Below are 26729 nucleotides of genomic sequence, written 5' to 3'. Positions count from 1 at the left end.
AGAACGAACATTTGGTTGGCTATTTTAGATGACTTACTCTTGTAAATATTGTCTAATTCTAGAATTTGTTTTTTGTTATTGCTGTAATTTGACGCAAATATACTGCTTCCTGTAAAAAAAAAAATGTTTAATGCCCTTTTTCAGTGTTTAATTGGCATAGAACACGTAAGTAGCCTCACACTGAAGTCCTCTGCTGCCCTCTAACGGTCAAATGATATATATTTGGGGGGTTTCCTTCACTCTTTAGATTTGCGCCTCTTCTGTTTTACCACTAGGTGTCAGTAAAACACAGTAAATCAAACTGATGGAGCAAAAATTGGACCGACTCCCTACTTGGTTTAATTTTACGCATTTTTCTGGGTCAAATTGTGTATGTTGTTTTATAAAACAACCCAAAGTGATTCCTGGGTCGGTCCAATTTTCTACCCCACAAATTGTAAGTCAAATTGAAGACAAGTTGTGGATCAATTGTTGACCCTTTTTTTTTTTTCAAATTAAACCAGCACTGCGCCGATAAATCCTTGCTTGACCGTGTGACCCCGTCGCCCCCTCCCTCTGCTTCTCTTTGGATGCCAGCTGGGATTAGCAGGTGATCGATAGGCACCTGTCATCAATACATGCCAGCTGCGGGAGGAGGAGAAAGACGAGGAGGGCCCATTAGATGGCAGTCTGAGAAGATCCTCCCGATGAGAGTTCGACAGCGGGAGTGGCGCCGGCTGGCAGGCATCCGCTACAGGAAGCGACTGCAAACCTCAAACTGTTGGAAAACTTAAAAAAATATATTTTATTATGGTGCTGACTCAGCGCAAACCCCTTTGTGGTTCGAACCAGATGATTTCTTAGGCGGTGAAACCGAGATGCTGTTATAACCAAAAACTTAAATACTATTTCTACTTTTGTGATGAAAAAGCCACAGAAAAAGCCAAAGATTTTGAAACTTGCGTGTTTAAGGGGACATCTTATGACTTTAAAGTGCGGCATTTAGTGGCTGAGCTTTTAAAAGCACAACATTTGTGTAAATAATTTCTGACAATGCATAATGCATGAACCAAGAAAGAGAGTGGCAGAGTCTGCTTCTTCCTGTCCCAGAGCACACACAAAAAATAATTCTCGTCACGTGACGTCACAAGACGTCAAGTTATCACGTGACCTGACGTTTCATTGCGGTGCGTTTATATTGTTGAGCCTACACATGGATCCACTTATCACCATCGAGGCCTGCATCCTGCCTCGGGGGAAAACCTGGCAAAGCGACCTTTGACCCGCTAAATATCCGCCCCGCCCTTCCAGTCGATAGGTCTGACCTTTAAAGCGTAATTAGCACGACTGATTACAATAAGTCGTGGTTGTGTCTTGATATATAGTTTTTTCTTTCTCTGTAAGTCCTGGAAATTTAAGTGACGATGCATTTGTGTTGCAGCTATGGCAGCGGACAAAAATATTGGGATATGGATTGCTGCAATGATCCAGAATGCTTTTACTTTTGTACAACTTCCAGCATTTTATTTTTAAATACACAATTCTGTCCTCCTAAATAAGTACAGATTGTGGATACTTTTCACCTCTGGAAAACTAAAAGTCCAATTCCAATTCCGTTCCACCATTGATCATTTGTCAAAGATTTTTAACAGTTCATGGAGCTGCTTTACTTTGCGTGGTAAGGATGGTGCGTGCCTACATCGACGGGCACGCGCGGCACCGTGCTCGCGTCGCGCTCGTGCCCGCGCAGTCTTGAATTTGTCCCGCGGATGCACGCCAGTTGTGTGCAGTGTATGTTGGTCCAAACGACAAGACGGTGCCGGTTCGGTACGAGCACAAGTGGAGTAGTAGCACAGCCCTTCGGGACCAGAAGGTTCGGAAGCAGGACCGCTTCCGAGTTGCGGGCTTGTCGCAGTGAAGGAGCGAAGAAGCGGGGGGCACCGGCCGGCCGGCTCCCTGTTTCGGGCACCAGGCGAAGTCCGAGTCGCCTTTTTGTGGATTAAAAAACAGAAATGGGCCGCTGCCGCAAAACCGTGGAGGTGTTGCTGTTGCTGCTTCTGTGAACCATGGCGGGGCTCCACGCTTCTTCGGATCCATCGGGACATTTTCTGGACTTGAGCCGGTCGACGCAAGCCTCCGCCGCTGCAGGGTTCGGCGGCGGTGGAGGCGGGGCCACCCGGCCCTACTTGGAGGTGTCGGCCGACGCTGCCCGGAGCTTCGGAGCCGATGGAGTGTACAGCAACGGCCGGTACCGGGAACTGAGCAGCCCGACGGTTGGCGTTCGCAGCCGGGATCCGTCCACGGAGAGGAGCCAGGGAGGAGCGAACACACCTTGCGGCATCATGAAGGTTGGTTGGCTCAAATGAAGTCTCAAGGTGACACCAGCTAGCATGAGTGTTGTTGCGGTCCAGTTGCAGAAGGAACCAGATTGGTGAGAGGAGCCAAATAAATAGAATAGAAATAAAAAGCAGCCCTCCAAATAATTACTTGAGGTGGAAAATAAGCACTCCGTTCTTGAATAACGAGTGCGTAACCTGTTTTATTTATTCCATAAATAGTGCATGAACGTCAAATAGAACAAAATTCACTTTAGAAAGAGTTTTTAAAAAAAATAAAGAAATGGTCTTCAATCAACTTTCTTTGGTTACTCAAGTGAAACGGAACACCAGGCAGACTCTTTCAATTATGTAATTAAAAGTAATGTGATTCCATTGCACTTTGACATGCGGTTACATTTATCAGCGATGTTGACATCTCTTTCCTGAATCCAAAATGTGAGTTGCTGTTTTATGATTTGTGCTTTGCTTTTTCACTCTGCTCCTTTTGAATGCGTGCAAGCCTTTCTGTAGTCGGAATGGCGCAGACTTCAAAACTTCATTTTGTATTCGCGTGCTGCGGTTGACCCTGCTGGTTTTATTCCTCTGAGCATAACATCTTTTTTAAGTTTCTCAAGCTCCAAGTGGAAATCTTGCACTCTGAAATGTCGACATTTTGGACACTGGAAGCTGCTATTTTCCACAGCCCATCCGTTAATTTGCATATTTTTACTACACTTTCAAAAGGTTGTTTACGTGTACTGCATGTGGTCATGTGACTACCCGGCTCCGTTTGATTGGTCAAAAGGAATTAAATCTCCGTCGTAGTTACGTCGGTGGTTCGTCAATGTAACTGAGCTAAAGTAGCCTTACTCTTGAACAAAAATACTAAAGTAAAAAGTATGTGGATTAAAACTACTCTGACTTTATAAATCATCACAGTGGATTATTTTCCGTACTGACCATTATTTATTGTTGTCCAATAAAGCTGTGCACATTAGAAAAGTGGAGTCCAATAAAGCTTGATGTGCCGAGAGCTTTTTCATTAGAACTGTGATTTCCTTTTAATTGGTTGTTGCGAAGTGATTGCTATTCAAGCATGTCTCGTACTTTGTCATCGTGAGGATCTTTTTCACCTAAGTCTATGTAAATAGGAGCAAACAGAATCCAATTTTTGTACGAGGGCTGGTTCTCGGGAGGAGCCATTAAAGTTTTGGTGAGAAGCAGATTTGCATAATGTATCTTGGGATGTATTCTGGCTGTTGGTTGAGGATCATTAACTTGATGTGGTCCAAAAATAAGCAGAGAGCGGCAAAAAGACTGCAATGACGAGTCAGCGTCCTTCTAAAAGTACAACGCCGCTCTTGTATTCCGGCCCACTCTGATCAGAGTTTGTTCAGCAGCAGCCGACGCTCACTTCTTAGATCGACTCATAATCGGGTTCTCGTGGCGACAGCTCTCGCGCCCTCCAACAAACATGTTTGGGCAAAAACATCAGCTTGCGCAACGTGCCACTGCCGCTCCAATGTCGCCAACTCACCCGACTTTTAACATGGCTAATAAAATCTGCATGAATTTAAAGTCATTGTTTTGTTTCGACTTAATCTGCATGTTTGAGTTCAGACATTGCGTCCGTCTGAATTGCGGCCTCGTTATGTAATGCCGACAGTGGGCGGCGATTCCAGACTGGTTTCCGGCGACCGATTCCGAGCACATCCCGGCGCACAAACTACTAATTTAGTGATGACAGCATCGCCCTCAGAATGTCCCAAAATCATCAAGCGGCCACGTCTCATTTCTCCTCCCTTCTTCTTCCTTCCTCCCGGTTAAAGCCGGAATTCCCACAGTTCCCCAGCTCCAAAGAGATGGAAGAAGTGTGCAATCCAGCTTCACCCCATTAGGAACCGAGATCAATAATGATCTCACGGTTATCGTCTTTCCCCGTCTGAGGTCGTATCTTCTGTCTTGCCTCCCTTGCGCGGGAGTGCATACGACTCATACTTCACATTCATGACCTCATCTAATGGGCTGGAGCCCAAATGTGTATAGTCATCATGTGAGGAACATACTTGGATGCTTAGTAAGAGCACTGACAGAGTGAATCAGGTCAAAAGGACGCGTGGATTGCCTCAGATTGGAGGTGACTCTTTCAGAAATCGCATCCCAGAGTTTGGCTTCGCCGGAAAAAGACATCTGTTGTCGAATGTGATAAGTGGCAAAAAATGGCCGTTTTTGGAAAGACGGGATTTGGAACATTGTGTCCCTCCCGCATGACTTGCGTCCAATCCTAACTGTAATTGATTACATAGCGCATAATCATATCAGATGATGAGAATTGGAAAGAGCATCGCTCCACGCATCACTGGGTCTATCACGGGGATTCCTTGGGAAAATGAGCTCTTTACCTGAATTTTAATTTCAGCTCATGGAACCCGCACGGAGGTACATATGTGAGCGGCGCTACATATTTTTAGAAAACACGCCTTGGCACAGCAGTTGGAGATTTCGTAGATTAAGTCATTAGATTGTGGCTATTTGGAGGCCCGGCTCCCTATTTTAACTCGACCTTCGATGCGGTTAAGTTGTCCTCAAGAAGGGTTATACTTAGCATCGTGGGATTGCTAAACACTGCTAGCTTAATCCTTCCTTGTCTTTTATTCCCTCAGAGGATCATGACTTGACATTGAACTCATTATTTTAGGTGTCAAATTGTGACCCAGTCAGAGAGGTTCGGTCAGACACCAATCTGATGAAAAGTGACGAGCACTTGGGTTTGATTGGAAGATGACTTTGGGATAGCCTTGACTGTTCCCGGATGGTATTTTGTCATTGAATGATTCCTGTTTGATTTTATCCGCTCGAGATATTTTTGAGGACTGCGGACAAGACCAACAAGGTTGTGATGGATGAGAACGACAATCTGCCGTTCCACCTGGCTTCTCTGCGGCTTGTTTTTTACTGCTCTCCAAACATACGGCACTTGTATTCACTGCCTTTATTTTTGCCGGGTATTTTATTGAGCGCCGAGCGACTGCGGGGAAACGAAACTGTGCTTTAAAGCCAACGACCTGTGACCGAAGTTGAAATAACTTGCGTCCATCAAAGCCAGTTCCACGGAATGAAAAGATTGAATGATTGCCTCTAAAAAAAAAATATATATCAATACACTATTGGTCTAAAGCAGCTAATTCAGTAATGCGGTGCGTCAAGGTTGGATCAAAAACGTTCACGCTCTTCGTCACAATTGTAACACTTCAGGAGCTATCATTGAATAATTCAGTCTTGATGTTATAAACAGAACCTCTTCTGTTCTGTCGGTCTAGCGACAAGCGTAGCGTGTCATTCTCACTGACGGATCAAAATGGAGAGTGAGGGTTTAGAGCGTGACAAATGAGCGCGGACGGGTCGTGTATGCGTGTGGTCGAGTCCGAGTCGGAGTCACGGTGGCTGCAGGAAGTGATGTCAGCGAAGGAAATTGGATGCGCGAGACCTTCGGCGCCGCTAGAGTCGAAATTATGGGATCTATTAATGGCCTGAGAATTTTATAGGAAGGAAGGAAACCGTGCGAGTGACATGCTTGTTTGGATTTATGCCTTAGCGGGTCAGAAGTGAGAGCCGACTCATGGAAGATTCTCTGCTTCCATTTTGAACAGTCGTCCTTTGGAAGAAGTGATCTTCTGACAGGGACAGCTTGTGTGTAGCGCATGGGGTTTGCAGCCAGCTGCCCCCCCCCTCCCCTGACGCTGAATCTTACATTGTCGCAGCGTCGCATCATTTCCGTACTTGGGGCCAGTTTGACTCCCTTGGAGAAGAATCCATGCACATCACAGCGAGGCCCGCGTTGGCGCCACCGTCGTGTAAGTCAATTTATCGACGAGCGACACGTGCGCAAACTTGGCTAGGAATTCGCAGATGGCGCCATTTGTCTCGTTTGCCACGCAGATGGCCCGGGCGACAACGACAAACTGCTTTTCGTGGATGCGATGGAATTGTCGGGTTTTGCAAATGTCCCCATTGACCTCCATCAAGCTAGCAAACGAATCAAATGAAGCAATCAACGATGATTCCAATGAAGTCTGGCACAGATTCGTAGCTTTAAAAGTCTTGTGTTCAGAATAGTACAGGTGTAAGTTGCCCTCAGGCTCTCAGACATGATTCAGGATTTCCTCTTCCACACAACTGGAACGTTGTCCCACAAAAAAATGAAAACAGCAAAGCTGAAATGTCCCCGAAGCGAAGGCCGCTCATACCGCGCAGTAGGTAACATGCGCGAGCATGTCGCCTAAACATTCCATCGACGCTCGCGCCACACTTTGGTATTTTCTTACAGCATGGGCTCAATATCGCAATGTACTATGTTCGTATCCATACGTGAGTCCGGATGGTCGGTAGAAAAGCTTCAGTCAGTCTTGAGAATATCTTAAATATGTGTTGGGGCTTTGGCGGATTAGGGAGTGCTGGGAGGAGGGGTGATGGTGGTCGCTTGGAAGGCAGCGTGATGTGTTCCAGGCTTTCAGCTCCAGACTGCAAATCACGTTTTGTTTTGTTGTGAAATGTACGGTGTGCGTGTAAGTGTGTATTGGGGAATGTTTTTTTCTACTTGATTTTTTTGTTATTGAAGTAAGTTGAACTAATCGACACCAAGTTGGGTGGGCACGTCTGAGAAGTCTCAAGGACCCTTACTGAAAAATAATATGAGACTTTTTTACGAGTGGAAACCTCAACACTTTAGTTAGATTAATTTTCCATTTATTTTGAAGACCTTTTAAAGAGATGGCGTGAGAATAAACACCAGGAAATAAATTTGGGGATTATCACGATGACGAGCGGGTCTCGAGGAAGAATGAAAAATACAACAAAAAAAGCTTATAAGGAAGTGAGAGTGGGAAGGATGGCGGCAAGGAAGCGGCGCGTAAATTTTGCATGTCCTTGCGTCACGCTGTCCTGGCGTAACCTGCCAATGGCCGTTTTTGTCATGTTCGCTCGCCAATTCCTTCTTATTAAGCTCTAATCAAAATTTCCCATCACTTCCCAATAGTCCACTCCAGTCACATGAGGCCGCATGGCGATGTGTTCGTGCTCAAGCGCTCCATCAATACAGGATGTCGCAGTTTGACCCCATCCCGCGAGAGGATTAACGGCCGCTCTGACACAACGTATGCGCCAATCACACCGAGGCGTGTCCAGGCCATCACAACTCTTGTCGGTCCAAATCAATATCGTGCGGTCAGGGGAGGGGAGGCTGGATGTTGCAAGATGCTTTTGACTGATAGCTGCCTTGCCGCTTCCTTGCATCACTTATGTGGCGTTGACGGCGGGAAATTGGATCCGCTCTCCTCGCCGGCTGGAAGTGGCTTTTGATAAATGACGGCTGTGCAAAGACGAGGGAGGATGAGGACAAACTCAAAGCATATGGGAACGCTTTGGCTGGTTAAACCCTGCAAGGTTCACTTCCTAAAAACATGTTGGCATAGCATAGCCTTACATGGAAGAATCATAACACAGCTTGCATTCTTATTTCAATGTACATCGACTTAACCTTACTTCCCTCCATCTCTGCAAAAACAATAACAACCCCCACTTGCTCGACTCTCCTCCATCCCTTTTTTTTTTTTTTTTTTCATGTTATTCATTCCATTTGCTATCCCCTGCTTTGTTTTTGCAAACGAGTGGGCGGATCATCCAAAGTGTCAGCGCTGTGCAAAGACGCAAATGAAGACCGTGAGTGTCTCCGGAGGCTGCAGCGTTAAGTGGCGGCTGTAATTGAGGCTGCACCTCCGGGGGGGGGGGGTCATGTGCATGCTTAGTTCCATAGCTTAAGCAACAATAACGCACGCACACATAAGCATTCTCCTCACGGCCACAAACTATGTCAACAAACGCAGGCGAACGGGGAGTCGCGCACCTGTTTTTCCCGACACACTCGAACACGCATCTACACGCTCAGCCACATCTGCAAAGCTTGAGGGGGGCCTCGCCGAGCGCGGCATGAGGCGAGAGTGAAAACACTGTGAATACTAATCATCGGGCCATGAGGCGACGGCCTTGAGTGACGTGCGTTAGACAGACCTTGAGCGGGCTTCTCATCTGCATGCCACTTTGTGTTTTTGTCACCGAATGTTCCTCGCCGTTCATACACAAGGTCGTTGCACGTAGTTCTGGGTATCAACAATAAGAAAAGACAGAGTAGAATAGAATCCGGATTTCAAAGGTTTTACGTTGCTTTTATTTTTCTCTGCAGCCGTATAATATGTTGTCAATGGAGGCAGGGGGCGGGGCTTATGTTTTGGGGCTGCTTTGCTACTCTGGCACGGGATATTTTGAAATCAAATCAAAAACAAAAATGCTTAAGATAAATATATTTTCAGACAACATCAAGTGGCAAAATGCGATTATATGACAAAGAATGAAGTAATTAAATCAATTATCAACTAAATATTACTACTATAAGTGGCAAAATAATAGTGATGTGGTTGTCCGAATGAAACTCGCTCCTTGCGTGTTCTATAAATAAACAGCCCGCATATTTCAACAAAACCTCAATCTACTGTCCTTACTTTGGCTCTTTTGTTCCTAACGCTGAGATATTTTTATCTCCGCTCGCAATCGCAGATGTGTCACTTTCAAGAGCGAAAGAGGAATCACAACGTTATCTTTTGACTTTTCCAAAAAAAAAGCAGAAGTGCAACTATTTTTTTTTCCAATATGCCCTGTATTTTATTTATGCATATTATATTTTAAACAGAAAACAAATGCACTGGTAAAAATAAAAAATGTGTTGTCTTCAAAGCTTCACCTGTGTCGACCGGGTACGTCCTGAAAAAGTCCACCTTTGCAATGCCCACGTCCTCCCCCGCCCTCCTCCCACCTCATCACGTTCCCATCAGGCCTCTCTACATTTTCACGCCGTTCGTGCAGAACTAAAGCGGGGATGAGTCACTTTGCAGTGGCACTCACGTAGCTGTCCTTCAGACCACCTCTGCACACAGACATACACAATAACAACTCTGGACTGACTGCTTGCTTGCATGAGGCTCGACGCTTGATTCATGTTTCTTTCAGGAGCTCATCATTATCATTCAAAACTACAAAAATTTCCCCAGAGAGTTTTTTTTTTTTTTAAATTTCTCTTGTTTTGTATATTCTGTATGTAAAAATTCTGTCTGCCCCCTTGGCGAGTGATAATCACAGCATGTTCCGATATCGCCTTCGGGTTAGTCTTGTGTTTTATTCAACTGCCCTTGAACCAGGAGAATAAATAAAAAATTGCGTAAATGTATATTAAGTAGAAATGCTGCAGATGCTTCCTTTCGTGCAACCTAATGAATATGTTGTGATCCAGTAAGGGGAGCTGTATAAAAATTCTCACCCTGGGGATTCCCCCACAATTAAGGCTGGCTGCTGTTTGTTGTCCAGAAAAGTCAGGAAGCAGAAATTATTTAAGGTATGAACATTTAATATGACCCATCAATAATTAATAAATAAAATAACAAAATAAAATATTTAAAAAAATAAAGATTTTTAAAATTAAACAATATATGTAAATAAATAAATTAATAAATTAATAGATAAATACACTTTAGTCAATAAATGGATCCCAGAGTTCAAAGTGAACATGGTGCATCAGCATTTAGCTGCGATGCTGCAAGTAACTGGAATAAGACACGAACAGAACTATAGTTTGTAGTGTAAATGCATTTGAAACCAGATTTAAAACCGTGCCCTCCCCCAGAAAAAAAACCCTGTTCTTTGAGAACAATTCTATTATCATTTATTCATGTAGATTCTTTGAGTCATTTTAGTGTGTGATGTCTGTTTAAAAACTTCTCTTTGCTGGAATAATCACTTGCAAACTACCTGATGAGTTCCGCGGCATTTCCTTTAAAGCCCCCAACCCCCCCCCCCCCTCCCCTCCCATCTGTCCTTATCATTTAATGAGCCTATCTGCAGCACACACACACATTCTTGCGTCCATCTTGGTCTCGCAATCTCGCCCCGTTATCGGTGGCAGCCGGCTTATGTGAATCAAGGTAAATGCGGAATGCAACCCGCCTGAAAAAAGGTCGCCGCCGATGAATTTCAATTAGCGGTGTCGCCGCCTGCAAATGGCAGCCGCTTGTAATCTGGGTCCAAAGATATCAGTGTTTTGATTGACAGTTTTATTTTGTGGAGAAATAAGAAAAGGGTGCTAATGTGGCAGCTGCTTGGGAGGCAAATGTAAAATCAATAAAACGGAGTGCAGTTATTATTTTCGCTTCGGCTGCGAGTGCGGAAACGTCTTCCAGCAACATTTGCACACCGCTGATAATCTTAAAGGATTATGATGCTCCCAGTTGCTGTTTTTGTTCTCTCGTTCGCTAATCAGATTATCTGGCAATCATTTGTCCAAGTTAAGGTTACGTTCCGGGTCAGCGCCTAATTAGTAATGAAGAATAAAGAGAGGTGAACATACGACTGCACGGCAATTCCAAATAAAAAAAATAAATAAATAAAAAGCACATGACAGACTGAAGGTAGAACAGAAGATGGATGAAGAGAGCAGCCTGAGATCACTTTAGTGGAAAAAGATTTATCATCTCTGCAACAGAATTGCAGGAGTATTGATTTTTATTTTATTTTTTCCTCCACTCCGTGTGTAACATACCGGAGGTGTTCTATGCCACACGCTGACCTTTTGTTCTGAGCAGAATTAGGATGTTGTTGTTTTGAAATATTAGCTGTATTACGTCTCAAGTTTGTAGCATCTTTCTCGTGGACTAAAAAATGGATAATCCAATTGTTGAAGACATTCCATCTTGAAAACAAGTGCTTGTTACATACTGTTTTTCTAGTTTTATCAAGTAGATCTTCATGTGCTCTTGGCTATGATGGGAGCGCAGCTTAATGCTAATAGCGCTAATCTTTCATGACATTCTGTACAGACAAACAGTTGGTTCTTTATAATCTTCAGCCTATGCCGGTAAGTAGAACATGTTCAAACAAGGCTTTACACTGCAATGTAAAAATAAAAATAAAAAATCTTCCTGGATCAGTTCGTGGCACCATTTGGGCCAGAAAATCAAGAAATAAAATCGGGTCACATTAGCCCAAGAGGCAGGTCAGCCCTGGGCGCCAGATGGCCAGTTCAGCCTTGACCACAGGAACTCGATGCACTCGCTAGGTGACACGCATATTTACAGGAAAGACTCCCTAATTAGCCCCTCCGGACCTTCTGTTCGCAGTAGTAGGCACGCTTTAGATAACGCAAATATTTTCAGGACACTTTTGTGAATTCCACAGTTGCCTTGTTGATGAAATACATCTTAGAATTGAGCAGTTAATGCTAAGGTCGGACGCCATTAGCGCTGCTTTGCTCGTTTACGAAGCACATGGCAGGTCCGCTTCTCTCGAAAGACGTTTGACATGCTCGGCCTTGGCATTTTCTTGCATCTGGGTCACCTTCCGGCATGGCAAAGACATCCGTGCGTGTGTCATTCTCTACTTAACATCTCCTCTTCCTGCTGCTCATTTCTCTCTCTCTCTCAAGGACTCCCCCTCTTTTCCGAGCAGAGGACCTAAAAATAGGAAGCATTGTTCTTCCTGTTGTTTTTTCTTCCGGCAAACATGACGATTCAACCTCCCACCGCGAGATCCATCAGTCAATCCGAGGACTCTCGGATCCCGAATTTATTCTCCGCCGCGCTGGAGATGAACTCCAAGATCATGTTGACCTCCAGAGCGAAGCACTTTGCACTCTTGTCCTCCCCTGTCCTTAGTCCATTTATACAAGAGTTTCCTCGCATGTCCTACATTTGCGTCCACCCCTGGGAGGAAAGAAAATAACTCTCCTCAGCAGGAATTCAACCTACTTCCACACAACTCCTTCGCGTTGTTAAGATGGATTTGCATGTTTATTGAATTTGCAACCCGAGTTGTCATTTCTCCTTCCGGTCAATTCTCAAAAGTAATGATTAATTCAATGTACCACAACGTCATTTTCGAATCTCGAAGTCGGGATGACCACAATTTGTTTTTCGAAAATCGTTCAGCCCAAGCCGTAACCACAATTTTTCATGATGAGCGCACAGTCCTGATGATTATGTAAACAAAGAATAATGAGATGCTTTCGCCTCCTCTGGCACAAGTTGGTTCCGCCGGTCGCTCTGCCAACCTCTTGACGAGACGGAAGGCGCCCGGCCAAGGATCGGGCTCACGGTTTTTATTTATAGACCTTGAGTGGGCTTCGCGGACGCAGGCGTGGAATGTTTCAGAGAGGAGAAACGCATCATTGATCAAAGCTCAGACAGCGAGACTTTATTTTTTGCCCAGGGCGAATAATAGCTCGTGTAACAGAGGGTGAGCAACGCCGCCGTTCTCCTTGCCCACGCCGCGTCCCGGGCACCCACACAGGTGACCGGGCTCCACTGAACACCTGCCAGTTGGAGCCTCCCTCCACTCTTTGTGCCATGTTGAATGGCTGCTGCGCTTTGGATGTTTAAAAATACACACATGGTAGGCGTTTGGAGAGTAAATTCACTCAGCGTGAAGCTGAGATAGATTGTGTGGGCTCTGCATGGAAGCGCGAGGTGGACATGTCAATGCATAAGCGACGCGAAGCACGGCTTTACAACATGTACTAAGCCCCTCGACTGTATTTTCATCATATCTTAAAAATCATTTTGGACTCCCGCGTTAATCGAGCTGTCGTTGCTGTGTGTTAATGACAACTGTGCATTTCAGAAAATGCGTAACGTGAAAAGGGTCAAATATTTGCATTAATGTCAATCGTGAGAATTATTATTTTTTAATTAATAAAATATTCTAATTCATTTATGGTGTATTATTAATTAATCGCATTAATCGATCAAGACAATTAATAATTAATCGCATTAATCTAAATTGCTTAATCTTGCTAGGGGGCGGCACGTCTTTTTTGTATTAGTTTAATACAGGGGTGTCAAACTAATTTTTTTGGCGGGCCGCTTTGTAGTCATAGCTTCTTTCGGAGGGCCATTATGACTGTCAACCCAAATAAATGTATGAGCACCTCATATTATATACAGTAAAAGCTACAAAACAAACTCGTTTTCAAATCAGATGAGTAAAAACTGGTCAAATATTTTTAAAAAAAGATATTAAAAGTGAAGACAATTTGCAATTCTAGTAATGACACGAATTTGATGCACAATTTGTCTTCGCGGGCCACACAAAATGATGTGGCGGGCCGTATCTGGCCCCCGGGCCTTGAGTTTGACACCTGTGGTTTAATTGGTAAAAATAGTGGCATTATGTGTTTCTTAAAAAAAATATCCTGCAGTTTATCAAAGGGGACCTCTAGTTGCTGCACACTTTTGTAGACTTCTCATTTCGTATCTGGACGGGAGATGTTGTCTTCATTAAAATGTTAATTATGACTTCTTGTGACAAAAGGATAGGCAAGTTGGGATGTCATGCTAGGCCAAAAAAAACACAATGCAAAGCTTTTGTTTAAAGGTCACGCTTTGTTTCAAATTCAATACAAGGAGGGAACAAAATGCAAAGCAAACAATGCACCTTTCATATCACATCTGTGCTCAACCTCAATATCGCCGATTGATTTATTTGCTTCAATAGGAAGTGAAAATTAGGATGTGCAGTCTCCAGAAGCTGTTTCATTTGGATGGTGCTTAGAAAAAATGTAAAAGAGAGAATATAAAAGCCAGCGTGACGAGGACTGCAGTTGCGCGGGCAGTGAATGGTTCTTTTCTTTGCTGCAATGCAGACTGTCAAGGTTAGGCTCGCGAGGCCGCATCGACTCAAGAGAACCGAGGCTGCGGTGTCAAAGAGTCAGATCGACGATGTTTAATGGAAAAGCGCTGTTCCATAAAGGTTATCGTGTTTTCAGACTTGGAGAAAACCCCCCGATGTTTCTCGGGATATTAAAAAACACACACACATTGGGCTTCGTTTAGATAACATTTACGAGTTGCCTTCGTGTCACTCGTAATCTTGCGGCAGCTTGTCGTTTGATTCATCGGGAGCGTCAGGCTCTGTGGCAACGCGACCGGCAGGATGACATTTTGTCGGTTGTCAGCTTCCTGCTCCTGCCCGACTGGGCCTCAACTTCCTCTGTCTGCATGTGATATTTGGGGCTTCCCGTGGCTGGTGTGTGTGTGCGTGGTCAGCGCTAAAGTGTGAGAAATTGGAAGTAGGAATGACAGAGTGAAGAATCCGCAGCGCCGCTCCTGACTCATCCTTTTCATAAAATGGAGACGAAGATGGAAAAAAAGATATTTGAGTGACAGTCAAAAGATGAAGTGGGAGACCAAACAATAATGTGAAAAGATATGCAAAAGAAAGGCTGCGAAAAGCAAGCAAGACAAAAAGCCATGCGGCAACACTTTGATCGACCGTCTTTGAGCTCGTCAACATTTCTGGCAAACATTCAGCGGCCAGTGCCTGGAAAACCATCCGGGAAATTAGGAAAACCACTGTGATAATGAGTGCAGGAGAAAACACAGTTGGACCACGAGGGAGGACTGAACATTGAGCGGAGGACGTGCCTGTGTGTGTGCGTGTGTGTGTGTGTGTGTGTGTGTGCGCATTTTATCAATGCATTTTATTTACCTAAATTGTTTATATGGAATTATTTTATATTGAGTCGGCTCGATTGTGTCTCGAGGCAACCAAAGTAGTCGAAATAGATGCTTAACTTGCAACTACATTGTGACTGTGAACTCTATTTTAATTATTTTAGCTTCGTCAAATCTGCATTAGCTACGTGATACTCAATTCCCTTGAAAAGCACTTCATAAAAACAAGCTTTTATTCCAAGTGGTACTTGAAGTGAGTTCGAAATCTTTTCCGCGGCTAATTGCTAGCGCTCGTCTCGTTTGTAAACAGCAGTAAATTTAACGGCGAGCCGATTCCTCATGCGGCTTCTGGCAACCCTGCGGCCTAGAGTTGCTCGTTGTGTTTTAGGGACCACGAGACGCTTTAAGTCAAGTCATAGTCAAATTTGGCTTTATTGTCAATTTCTTCACATGCCAAGACACACAAAGAAACCGAAATTACGTTCCCACGGTGACAAGACATAGTACACAATATACATACAAGTAAACAACACAAAAAATTAAAAACAAGAAGGCACAAACAATGAATAATTTAATTAAGTGGGAGCCCCGACGAGCGAGGAGGCAAATGAGTGACCTTCAAACATCCCCCGCTAAATTAGCGAGATGAGCATCGGCGGGGGGATTGCGAGGTGACTCGGGGACAAACAAGTTCCTACTTGTGCCTTCGCGTGTTCTAGCTGGCATCGCGACAAAATCCGAGAAGGCCCGGCTGATGAAGACCGCCAGTCGAACTGCTCAGCAACACACCCACGCACGTGCACTCACCTGACAACGGCGTTTGTGCCGCGGGAAAATAATTGGCCCCACTGCTAATGCAAGGTCACGGGAAAGCAGCGAGGGGAGTGCGACCACAAGCGACAAAGTAGAAATTCTTTGCACTTGAAAAACAACATTCGCTCATAAATATATCAGGCGTCCTCAGGACTGGCGGGCAAAGCGGACAGTCGTTTTGACGTTGACGCCGCGACTGAGCTAAGTGGCTAGCGCTGGGGTTTGACAGCTCGATAGCATTGACCTCCACTCTCTCGACGGGCCGCTAATTAGCAAGATTGCTTGTGTTTTTTTTTGCTTTTACAAGGTGCTCTGGAGGCTTTCCACTTATTAGCTAGGCGCGCGCAGTGCTAACAGCGAGCGGGCGATTTGTATTCCGAGCGAAGGGGCCTAGCGTCAAATGACCTTCCGTATGAAGGTGTAAATGCATTTTCTGTAAAGATAAATAAATAAATGGGCGGGTGTTGAGGCATGTCCACACGATCCAGTCACACTTTTGTTTTTTACACATTTCCTCTGAGACCTTTAACAGCTATTCACACATTAGCGACCACAAACGTTTTTGGGGATGTGCTGCACAATGGGAGACTGAGATGAGCGAGATCATCCATCCATCCATCCATCCATCCATCCATCCATCCATCCATCCATCCATCCATCCATCCATCCATCCATCCATCCATCCATCGTGTCAGCAATCGATTCCACACAATTAACCAACTGAGGAAAGTTTAGCCTGGTTTTTTTTGTTGTTTTTTTTTATATCCATCTACGATATTTTCACTGCATCTAAACAAATAGTAGACCGTTCGGTAACAGCTGCTGCAACATATTTGGTGACAGCGCTGAATCACTTAGCGGAGTAACCTCGATGTTTCACTCTATACAATTGAGCTGGAGCTGCTTATCTTCTCTGTATTTGTGTCATCTTCGGACAGCCTTTAGATCCACCCCTGTAAATGAAACCTCTTCATGTGTGAAAAATCCAGTATAAACACGCTTAGTCGCCGTAGCCTCTACCGTAAGTGTTAGCTGTGTCTCTCCTCCTCCTCCTCCTCCTCCTCCTCCACGAGGGTTTTTCTCCTCAGTGTGATTTAATTTGCTTTATTGGCATTGAGATTGCACAGCATGTCTAAAACATCTAAACAAATCAAGTTATTAAACTCATTAAATTCACACGCGCTCTGTCTCCATCAGGGACCCCCGCTCCCCCCCATCTCCCTGTTGCAAATAAATCTTGTTAGTATAGATCCACGTCACCTCTCTTTCTTGCTCTCTACCAAACAGAACGTGCAGATTTTTTTTGGGGGGGGGGGGGGGTGAAGTCTATTAGGGTTTAATGATGGCCTCCTTGGGTTCAGTGTGGCATTTGTGGTTGTGGTAAAGTCATTTGGAATCATGTTACCAAATTTATTCCTCTTTCATCTCCATTTTACAAATTTCAGGACAGCAAAGCTCAGATTTTTACGCTCTGACGCCTTGATGTGATTTGATCGCACCAGCGGGACCGGGGGGGGACTCTGGAGGCCGCCTCACCATCTGCACTGGTTTTCTCACCCCCGGCCGCTTCTGTCGCCACGTCTGTCGCCGATGAATTTTTCTGAACAGCATCGTGCAATGACCGCGCGAGACGCACGGTGTAAACAAGCACCTTGAAATCTGCTTCTCCGCTGCACATTTTAGCGTTGACGCATCAAAACACATTGCTCAAAACGTCGCATTGAGGTGGTGTGCGTTTCGTTTTACAGAGTTCCGTATGTGCATAAAATGATGTTTGAAAAGCAGTCTAGTTAATATTTTTATATTCATTTATATATATATATATACGGTATATATATATATATATAATTTATTAATATATATATATTTTTTTAACATAAATTATTTATATTTTATATAATTTTTTAATATTAATAAAATGCTGTGTTTTGAATGCAGTCTTGTTAATTCTTTTTTTTTTTTTTTAAATCCCTCTCTTGTTGACAGGATGGGTCCAAACAGAGGCAAGTGAGGAAAAAGACGGTTTCCTTCAGCTCCATGCCGAGCGACCGCAAGATCAACAGCACAGCGGCGTGCATGGCCTTCATGATGGAAGGCTGCGAGATGAAGAAAGTGCGCTCCAACTCGCGCATGTACAACAGATACTTCCTGCTGGACCCGGACATGCACTGGCTCCGCTGGGAACCCTCCAAGAAAGACTCCGAGAAGGCCAAGCTGGAGATCAAGAGCATTAAGGAGGTCCGATTAGGGAAGAAGACTCCGGTCCTTCGCAGCAACGGGCTCTCTGATCAGTTCCCGGATGAGTGCGCCTTCTCCATCATCTACGGGGACAACTACGAGTCGCTGGATTTGGTTGCCAGTACGGCCGACGTGGTCAGCACCTGGGTGATGGGCCTGAGATACCTGGTGTCTTACGGCAGGCACACCGTCGACATGGTGGAGCCCAGCCAGCCCAGCGTACGGACATCTTGGATCAGCTCGGTCTTTGAGCTGGCAGACATGGAAAAAGATGGACACATTGATCTTTTCAGGGCCACTCAAATCATCAAGGGGCTCAACCCTGGAATGAAAGAGGCAATGATAGAACTCAAATTCAAAGAACTCCAGAAAGCCAAAGACCAATACGGCGAAGCGATCAACATGGACACATTCGTGGAGGCCTACTGCGAGCTTTGCACGCGTCCGGAAATTTTCTTCTTGCTGATGCAGTACTCCAGTAACAAGGAGTACTTGGACTGTAAAGACCTTATGTTATTCGTGGAGGTGGAGCAAGGTGTAGAAGGTGTGACGGAGGACACGTGTAGGGATATGGTTCTAAAATACGAGCCCACGGCCGAAGGCAGGGAACAGATTTACCTCTCCATCGATGGCTTCACGCATTACCTCCTCTCGTCCGAGTGCCACATCTTCGACCCGCAGCACAAGCGGGTGTGCCAGGATATGACTCAACCCTTGTCCCACTACTACATCAACTCTTCACATAATGCCTCTCTTCTGGAAGATCACTTCTGGGGTTCCTCCGACATCAGTAGTTACATTCGCGTTCTGAGGATGGGCTGCCGCAGCATCGAGGTCGTCGTCTGGGACGGTCCCGATAATGAGCCGGTGGTGTACGTTGGTAGTTCCGTGGCCTCGCAGCTGGCATTCTCCAAGGTCCTGGATATCGTCAACCAATATGCTTTTGAGAGCTCCGAGTATCCGCTCATCCTCTGCTTAGTTGCTCATTGCTCCGTCTATCAGCAGAAGGTCATGGCCCAACACATGAAAAAAGTTCTCGGGGACAAACTGTATGTGGATTCCCCCAACAAAGAGGAAAACTATCTGCCCTCTCCTGAGACACTCAAAGGGAAAATCCTTCTCAAGGGTAAGAGACTCGAGCACGGTTGCACAGAACCCGAAGGTGATGTGACGGAAGAGGAAGAAGGTTTCGAAATGTCCAGAAGAGTAGAAGATAGAGACCAACTAAACGGTTGTAGAAGTCTCCGTCTGTGCAAGGAGCTCTCTGAGCTCGTGTCTCTTTGTAAATCGGTCCAGTTCCGAGACTTTGAGACGTCAAAAAGGGACCAGAAATATTGGGAGATTTGCTCCTTCAACGAGGTCGACGCCAACAGATTCGCCAATGAGTTTCCGGAGGAGTTTGTCTGCTACAACAAGCGTTTCCTCTCCAGGGTTTACCCCACCCCGATGCGGATCGACGCCAGTAACATGAACCCGCAAGATTTCTGGAAATGCGGCTGCCAAATCGTCGCCATGAACTACCAAACGCCCGGCCTGATGATGGACCTCAACCTCGGCTGGTTTCGACAAAACGGTAACTGCGGTTACGTGTTGAGGCCGGCCATCATGAGAGAGGAGGTGTCCTACTTCAGCGCCAACGCTCGGGATTCCTTGCCCGGGGTTTCCGCCCAGCTCCTTCACATTAAAGTCATCAGCGGGCAGAACCTCCCCAAGCCTCGCGGTTCGGCGGCCAAGGGCGACGTGGTGGAACCGTACATATACGTGGAGATCCACGGCATCCCGGCCGATTGTGCCGAGCAAAGAACCAAAACCGTGTCTCAAAACGGCGACAACCCCATTTTTGATGAGAGTTTTGAATTCCAGATCAATTTACCCGAATTGGCCGTCCTGCGTTTCGTGGTGTTGGACGACGACTATATCGGAGACGAGTTCATCGGCCAGTACACCATCCCGTTTGAGTGCCTGCAGCCCGGGTACAGGCACGTCCCGCTACAGTCGCTGACGGGAGAGTTCTTACCCAACACCACGCTGTTCGTCCACGTGGCCATCACAAACAGACGGGGAGGCGGCAAGGCCCATAAGAGAGGAATTTCAGTCAGGAAAGGTCGCAAAACCCGCGAATACACCAATACCAAAACCACCGGGATCAAAGTGGTGGACGAACTTTTCCGAGCATCCACCCAACCACTTCGGGAGGCCACGGACCTCCGAGAAAATGTACAGGTAAGGATTTAGCCATCAAACGTTTTGCCGTCTTTTGTAATCTAGCAGATGACATAAAAATAATAAATCTTGTCAGAGGATAAAGCCATCCTGAGCATTAGCAGTCTAAGAAATATGCCCTCATTGAAACAAAAGAATCAATTATTTGAACTGCTACATTAAGCCAGACAATGTCAAACTTCCTTCCTCGCTAAGTACCTCCACGTGTTTGTTCCAAGTTGACGTGAAGTATTCCGACTGCACTTCACCGTCGCCGCGCGGCTAATTGCGCTCCATTAATGTTGCGTAAGAAACAGCCAATACTGCAACAATGGTATGCAATTAGGCGGTGTATGAATAGTGTAATCATTAATGAGGGACAATTAGCAGCCAGCGCTAATGGGCCGCACGTTGCTAGGCATTCCGAGAATGACTTTAAAACTCCTCCGGTGCCTAAATTTGACTAATAAGCACAAGTAAATGTCTCCGCCAGTTCAGGTTAGAAATGGACAGCGTCATTTATCACGGAATGTCAATCTTGTTGACATGGAAATTAGAAATAGACAGACGATACGTTAACCCGATCAAACAACGCTTGGCGCCTTTTTGTTTCCTTTTGAAATGGAAATGTGCGTTTTTGATGTGGCAGGATAAAAGATGAGAGGAAGTCGATGCGCGATAAATAAAAAGCTCTTTTATATGTAAACTCAAAATATGCTGGCAAAAGCTTTGTAGTGGCCGGTTGCGTGGAACCTGCCACATGGATCTAGGTTGCGACGCCGGGCCGAGAGCCAACGACCCAGATGGCATCAACCGCCACGTCTCCGCGTGGCTTTCTTTTGTGAAACACCAAAGCAAAGCTCAAGTCCTAAACTGACGAAAATTAGAATCATCTGATGCTTATCATCTCAAAAGTACCCATAACTGTCAAAATATTTTATTACGGCGCTAAAATCCTTTTGTTCTTATTGCAAAGTTTCCAGGTGGCAAAAAGTCTGCAATACTACTCCAATTCAGTAGGTGGCGCTAAAAAGAAGAGCAACTCTCATATTGTTTCAGTTTGAATGATTGTCGAAAGTTGGCTGCCTTTTCCTAAAGCCAAACGGCTGATCTGACATACACCTCCTCGCAATGCCATTCCCCCGTTAAAGAGGGGGGGGATACATTGAAACAAAAACAAAAGAAGTGTTGTTAAGGGGACCCAAAGCTTCTATTGGCGAAACGTGGGAAGGGTGAAGAGGGTGTAATTAAAAACACAAGCCTCTTGTTGGCTCTCGCAACACTACTGTGGATTTGTATTGCGCAGCAGAATGAACTGAAGTAAATAAACAACAAGCGCAAAATAAGGGAAGCTCGACAAGCGCACTGGGACACGCGTAAAATGGCGGCACTTGTAATTATGCGCCGCTCCCTCGTCCATTTAAGTTGTTCTCTCTCGGCTCGTTGAGGTGCTCATCCGAACTCAGCAAACAGATGATGGCATTGTTGTTCTCCGCAAAGGTGCCACGGCACGTCCTCTTGGGATGTGGAGCGGATTTTTCCGCCGGTCCAGCCCGGGGAAACAGACGGTTCCCACAGTGTGCGAGCGTGGGTCGGTTCTTAAATCCCCCAAACAGCCTGGTTGCCTCAAAAGTTTGTTTGCTTCCGGGCCTCTATTCATCAACTGGCTTTGTTTTTGCCGGCCGGTTTGTTCTCCCGGCTGTGATTTAAATCGAAGTGACTGATGGCTTGCGCACAAAGACTGTGTGATGGTTTTGATATTGTGAGCTAAAGTCAAGCCAGAAGATTCAGTCGGTACACCTTTGAATGAGAATTCTCCTTTGAATGGGAGGAAAGCTCTATCTGTAATTTTTCTTTTGTCTTTTCCAGAACGCCATGGTGTCCTTCAAGGAGCTCTGCGGTCTGACGCCGGCCGCCAACATGAAGCAGTGCATCTTGACCGTGTCCACCTGGCTGATGAACAGCGAGCGCTCACTTCGGGTGACGGTGGACCTGAGCGAGACCTACCCCACCATGGAAGCTCAGGGTCTGGTGCCCGAGCTGCTGCGCAAGGTGCTCAACGCCTACGACATGGTAAGCAACTTCAGTGTTGACCTCCAAAGTATTTTTTTAAGTGTTTAATATATATGACCAGATGTGATTTTTTTTGTGGCTAGATGATCCAGACGAGCAGAACGCTGATCGAATCGGCAGACGGCGTCTACTGCAAACTCGTGCAAGCACAGCGCGCAGGTTGGTATGAATGCAAACAAAAGGATTGAGCGAGGTTGCGTAACCACTTGCGGCACTTCAGCAATAAGCAGACCAGATTTCGCCGTTCAGCTACCTGGCTGCCGTCTCGTTATGAAAGAACTAAAACAGAGAAGGGGAGCCCGGTTAACATGTCTGTAAATAGATGCGAACGACGACACGTTTGATTTGTCCATTTTCACATCCTGCCGGCGTAAAGGTCCCGGCGCCTTTTGTCTTCGCCGCGTATCGCCGCCCCCGCAGCCGCTAACAACGAGGCTCCACGTTGAGTGTCGATCATGTCGGTGGGCAGGTGAACACAATGCGCGCACACTCATTTTCACAAAAGGGCCTGCAGCTGAGAGAAAAGCACACGGTGAAACGAATAGCTGTGATGGCGTGTGGGGGATGAAAAGCTCTTCAGGAGAGGTGGGGGGGGGCTTTTTTTTCAGTTGATTTATAGGCTTCAGCCATCGAGTCGACACTAATATGAGAAACGGCTCGAGGTGGAGATGCCGTTTTAATGCAAAAGGCAGAATTAACAAATAATGAATCAACTGGGGAGAGGGGGCAAAAAAAATCCTTCTAAAGTTTCACTGCTAGCGTCGACTTAAAAGTTTTCGCTAGGATGTACCTCATAAACTCATTTAGACAGCGAGTCGAGTGCGCTCACTTTCATCCACTCACAAATCAATTATTTTGCCATTTATATGCATAGCAAAGAGGCGGCTGTGATGTCATTTGGTTTTGGTTATATTTCAAAATGGAACCAGAAGAGTAAATCAGTCAATCGTTCCATTGTTTTCTATATCAGATTCGCCGCACTACAGCCCACATCGTATAAACTACCAAGTGGCAACAAAGAAATATTCTTTGGGGATACAAAAGTCATTCAAGTTGCATTTTGAATTTTCTATTTCCAAGTTCTTTGAACACAGCCTTCTTTCACGACGGCCGCTAACAATCACGATGTACACAATACGCTCATTATTCGGCCAAACACGTGTGATTAAAATGGCAAGTTGACATCAAGTGATGAACGATCCTCTCGGCAATCACGACTTGTGGTCCGCGGCGGTTATTAACGTCCTCGTTTCATTCGGCCGATCAAGTAGCGATACGTTGATGAGAATGGGGAGGTGTGGAATGATTTGGCTCCCTAAAGGCACGAGGAATCGCTAACACTTAGCCGGACATGCACCTGAGACGCACCGGGGCTTTTCCAGATGCCACTTGCTCTACTTTTGCCTTCATTAAAGGAAGATATTTAAAGGAAAGCCTTTTTTTAATTAGAATTCATGTCCTTTGTGGCGGTAGCAAGGTTTCCTTCCGAACCCACAACAATTATTAGCAACATAAGCTCCCTTTTGAGGCTACTCGCGTCCGGCCGCCCGCACTGCCACTTAGCTTAGCTCAAAGGCCCAATTCAGCCAAGGAGAAAAGCATTTTTGTGACATAAACCTCCGATTCCTCGCCGCATGAGATGATGTTTACGGCTTTAAAGACCAATTACGCACTCGGTTGTGCTAGTGCCCATCCGTCTCCGACTTAAACGCGCCCGTCGAGCGTCGCCGAAGGTCAAAGTCGTCTGTGATTTGTGTCATCCTCGTTGTGGCATTGATTTGTTTTGTACTGTAAATCCTCCTCAGTGGCATGTTGTAAAGAAGCGTGTTCAAATTGCGGGCCACTTGTGTCCTTTTTTTTTTTTTTAAGTAGCCTGAGGCATATGCTCAAAATAGCATCTAACATAGCATGCGTCAGTTTAGTTTTTTTTCTTAAACAGCGGATTGGCAGTGTGAAAATCAACTGCTTTAAATGCACTTAAGCAGCTTTGAATATAAAAAATAAAAGTCCAAACAACCAAAAAATAATTATAATTAAAAATCCCAAATGATTAAATTGCATGCTGTTGATAACATGTGCAGGTCTGGACTTCCACGAGGACCTGCACCGCATCGGTGTCAAGGAGGGCTTGAAGGGTCGCAAACTCCAGAAGGCCATGGAGAGCTACGCCTGGAACATCACCGTGCTCAAGGTGACCACAAGCAGGCTACCTTTTGATTCCATCCTCTCTAATTTCAGCAAGATGAGAAATATGGCATGTTAAGTGTGCTGTATTTTCTTTTGTTCTTGGACTATTTTGATAAAAGCACAGACTTGACGAGCATTTCAACATTTTCTTGAACAGCATTTGATGACACATAGCGATGATAAATTCTAGCAAAGAATGCAAACAAGCTGCTTGGTGATTAATCAAGGCAAACTCGTGCGTTCTGTCAAAAAATGGCCTTGAGTAGTTCAAGACTGCTGGCAAGCATTAATGGCAAGACATGATGTTCCCAAACATGACTGCCTCTGCGCCATTCTTTCTCTAAAGTGACCTTGTTCAAATGATACAAAAGAAACAGGATTCGATTTTCCTTTTAAAGTGGAATCTAACATCCAAATGGCTGGCCCATTATTGCAGGTTACAGGGGGTGGCGATCAAGTGTGTCATTTTGCCATTATATATTTCCGCCACAAGTTTGCTTTTAAAGAACTCCTGGAAGGAAAAATCACATGACCGATTCAAACCAAAATGCCAGACTTCCTGTTTGACTTACTGGAGGCTTTTTTTGGGAGTCTCCCCAGCTTTGATATTCCTACTAAATTTAATGGAGGCTGGATTTAGGTCAAACAACTCTCTCAATTCACTTGACTGGCGTAACGTGATGTTTTGTTTATTTGTAATTATGCTGCATTTTAAGAAAGATATTGCCATTAATTGTGACGAGACAAATTATTTAAAAGCCACTATTAAACAGACTGTTTGATTTAGACAAACAAAAAGCGGGATTAGCAATTTAATGAGGCTAAAGCAGTTGGATTTTGCAAGCTTAGTCCCCCGTGGATTGTCGCACAGTCACTGCACCCAAGTGCGTTTCCATCGCGCTCCAGAGGCAAAGCTTGTCGCCGTCGTATTTCATGCCCGCTGAGTCACAACTTACATAATTTGTTCGGGGGTTGGGGGGGTTCGAACACATGACTTATTCATTCTTGCGTGTTCCGCGTAGTCTCATTTCCAGCAGAAAAGTTTACCTTTCTAATATGAGTACATTGAAAAAAGCTGGCAAACGCTCTTCGTGTTTACGGCGCAACACTGCCCCCTTGTGGCTTTTATTGGTAATGACACTAAAGGAACTGTGGCAGATTTTTTTATATTGATTTTTTTTTTTTGTGTTTGGTGGTAGGGCCAGGCGGACCTATTGAAGCACGCCAAGAGTGAGGCACTGGACACCTTCCGTCAGATCCACTGCGCAGCTCAGTCCTGCGGCCTCAGTAAAAATGGCGCAGCCTCCCCTCAGCTGCAACATCACCCGCCTTATCTCCACCAACACCCGACGCAGCCTCAGGCCAAGGCGTCACCGCTACCGTCCCCCTCGCAACCCCAACCTTGGACTGCTCATTCTCCACTCCCACTGTTCCAAAGTGTTCCGAAACCACCTGCTTACACGCCCCCTCCAGCTTTGCCGCCACACTTCCAGTTTGAGCAGCAAAGAGCAGCCGGACCATTGGACTCAATCACGGAGAAGGAGACATTCAGCGACGAGCCGGCCGGACCGGGACACTGCTGACCCGCAGCCTGTGCCCACGGAGACGAGCACCCGAGAGAGGATCAAAAAAATGAGGGGAAACATCTGGAGGCGAGCGGTCAAGAAAAGGAGATGATGAAGAGGAAGACCCGCCGCACTAGGAGTGAAACACAAGTGTGAAGGTTAGACTTGAGAGAGCAGAAGAAGAAGATGTAAATTTTCACTTTCACGCTTCACACGTTTTCTTCTTCTGCTATCTCCAAAGTTCTCTCTCGGGGTGCCATCGTTTTCCCACACACCTTCTATTCTTCTACTCTGTGGGTACAGGCTGCACCTCATGACCGCTTTCCTACGTGGTCACACTTTGCCTCTGCATTTTTATTTCTTCACAATTTTTAGTCCTCTTATTTGTTTGCCCTGAGGAACACTTCGGGAATCATTCCTTGATTTTAGTTTTAACAACCTGGGCTCACTTCACCTAACAACCACAATCAGAAAATATGACTCTTGATGTGAACTATATAAAATGTAAGAAGGACTGATTCTAATTGTTTGTGGTTCTATCTATTTTTTTTTTTTGCAAAGTTTTAATTCTACGTTATGTTATTGTCTGGACAGTCGCCGCATGGGTGGACTCCAATGAGGGAATTACGGGTCCGCGCCACAGCACCCAGGGTCCACAAAACATAAGAAAATAGATATATGTGTGAAAAAAAATACAACATACAGCCTCACTGCAAGGTGAGTGTGGCTTCTGTAAAATCTCATTGACGTGACCCATTAAAACTGGTGTCATTGTTTTAAATGTCTCTCTTTTTCTGATTCGTATG

General features: G+C 45.4%; 1 protein-coding gene across 1 annotated transcript; it reads left to right on the top strand.

Annotated features, from left to right (window-relative positions):
• The first annotated feature begins 1453 nt into the window (after positions 1-1453).
• On the top strand, positions 1454-26608 carry si:ch211-210g13.5 (inactive phospholipase C-like protein 2). The gene is made up of 6 exons (XM_037255693.1): positions 1454-2327; positions 17645-20119; positions 21968-22171; positions 22255-22330; positions 24253-24362; positions 25558-26608. The coding sequence occupies exons 1-6, from the start codon at positions 2046-2048 to the stop codon at positions 25939-25941; spliced, it is 3531 nt and encodes a 1176-aa protein (XP_037111588.1). The 5' UTR covers positions 1454-2045; the 3' UTR covers positions 25942-26608.
• The last annotated feature ends 121 nt before the right edge of the window (positions 26609-26729 follow it).

This window comes from Syngnathus acus, chromosome 8 (assembly GCF_901709675.1).
Source record: "Syngnathus acus chromosome 8, fSynAcu1.2, whole genome shotgun sequence".
Lineage (NCBI taxonomy): Eukaryota > Metazoa > Chordata > Actinopteri > Syngnathiformes > Syngnathidae > Syngnathus > Syngnathus acus.
This window is presented reverse-complemented; position numbering and strand designations above follow the sequence as displayed.

What these genes read in the sequence shown, in the direction of transcription:
- si:ch211-210g13.5 (XM_037255693.1), top strand. Translation starts at nt 2,046, where the DNA reads ATGGCGGGGCTCCACGCTTCTTCGGATCCATCGGGACATTTTCTGGAC. An exon ending in CGTGCAAGCACAGCGCGCAG is followed by an intron (nt 22,331 to 24,252) that starts GTTGGTATGAAT and finishes TAACATGTGCAG; the next exon opens with GTCTGGACTTCCACGAGGAC. An exon ending in GGAACATCACCGTGCTCAAG is followed by an intron (nt 24,363 to 25,557) that starts GTGACCACAAGC and finishes GTTTGGTGGTAG; the next exon opens with GGCCAGGCGGACCTATTGAA.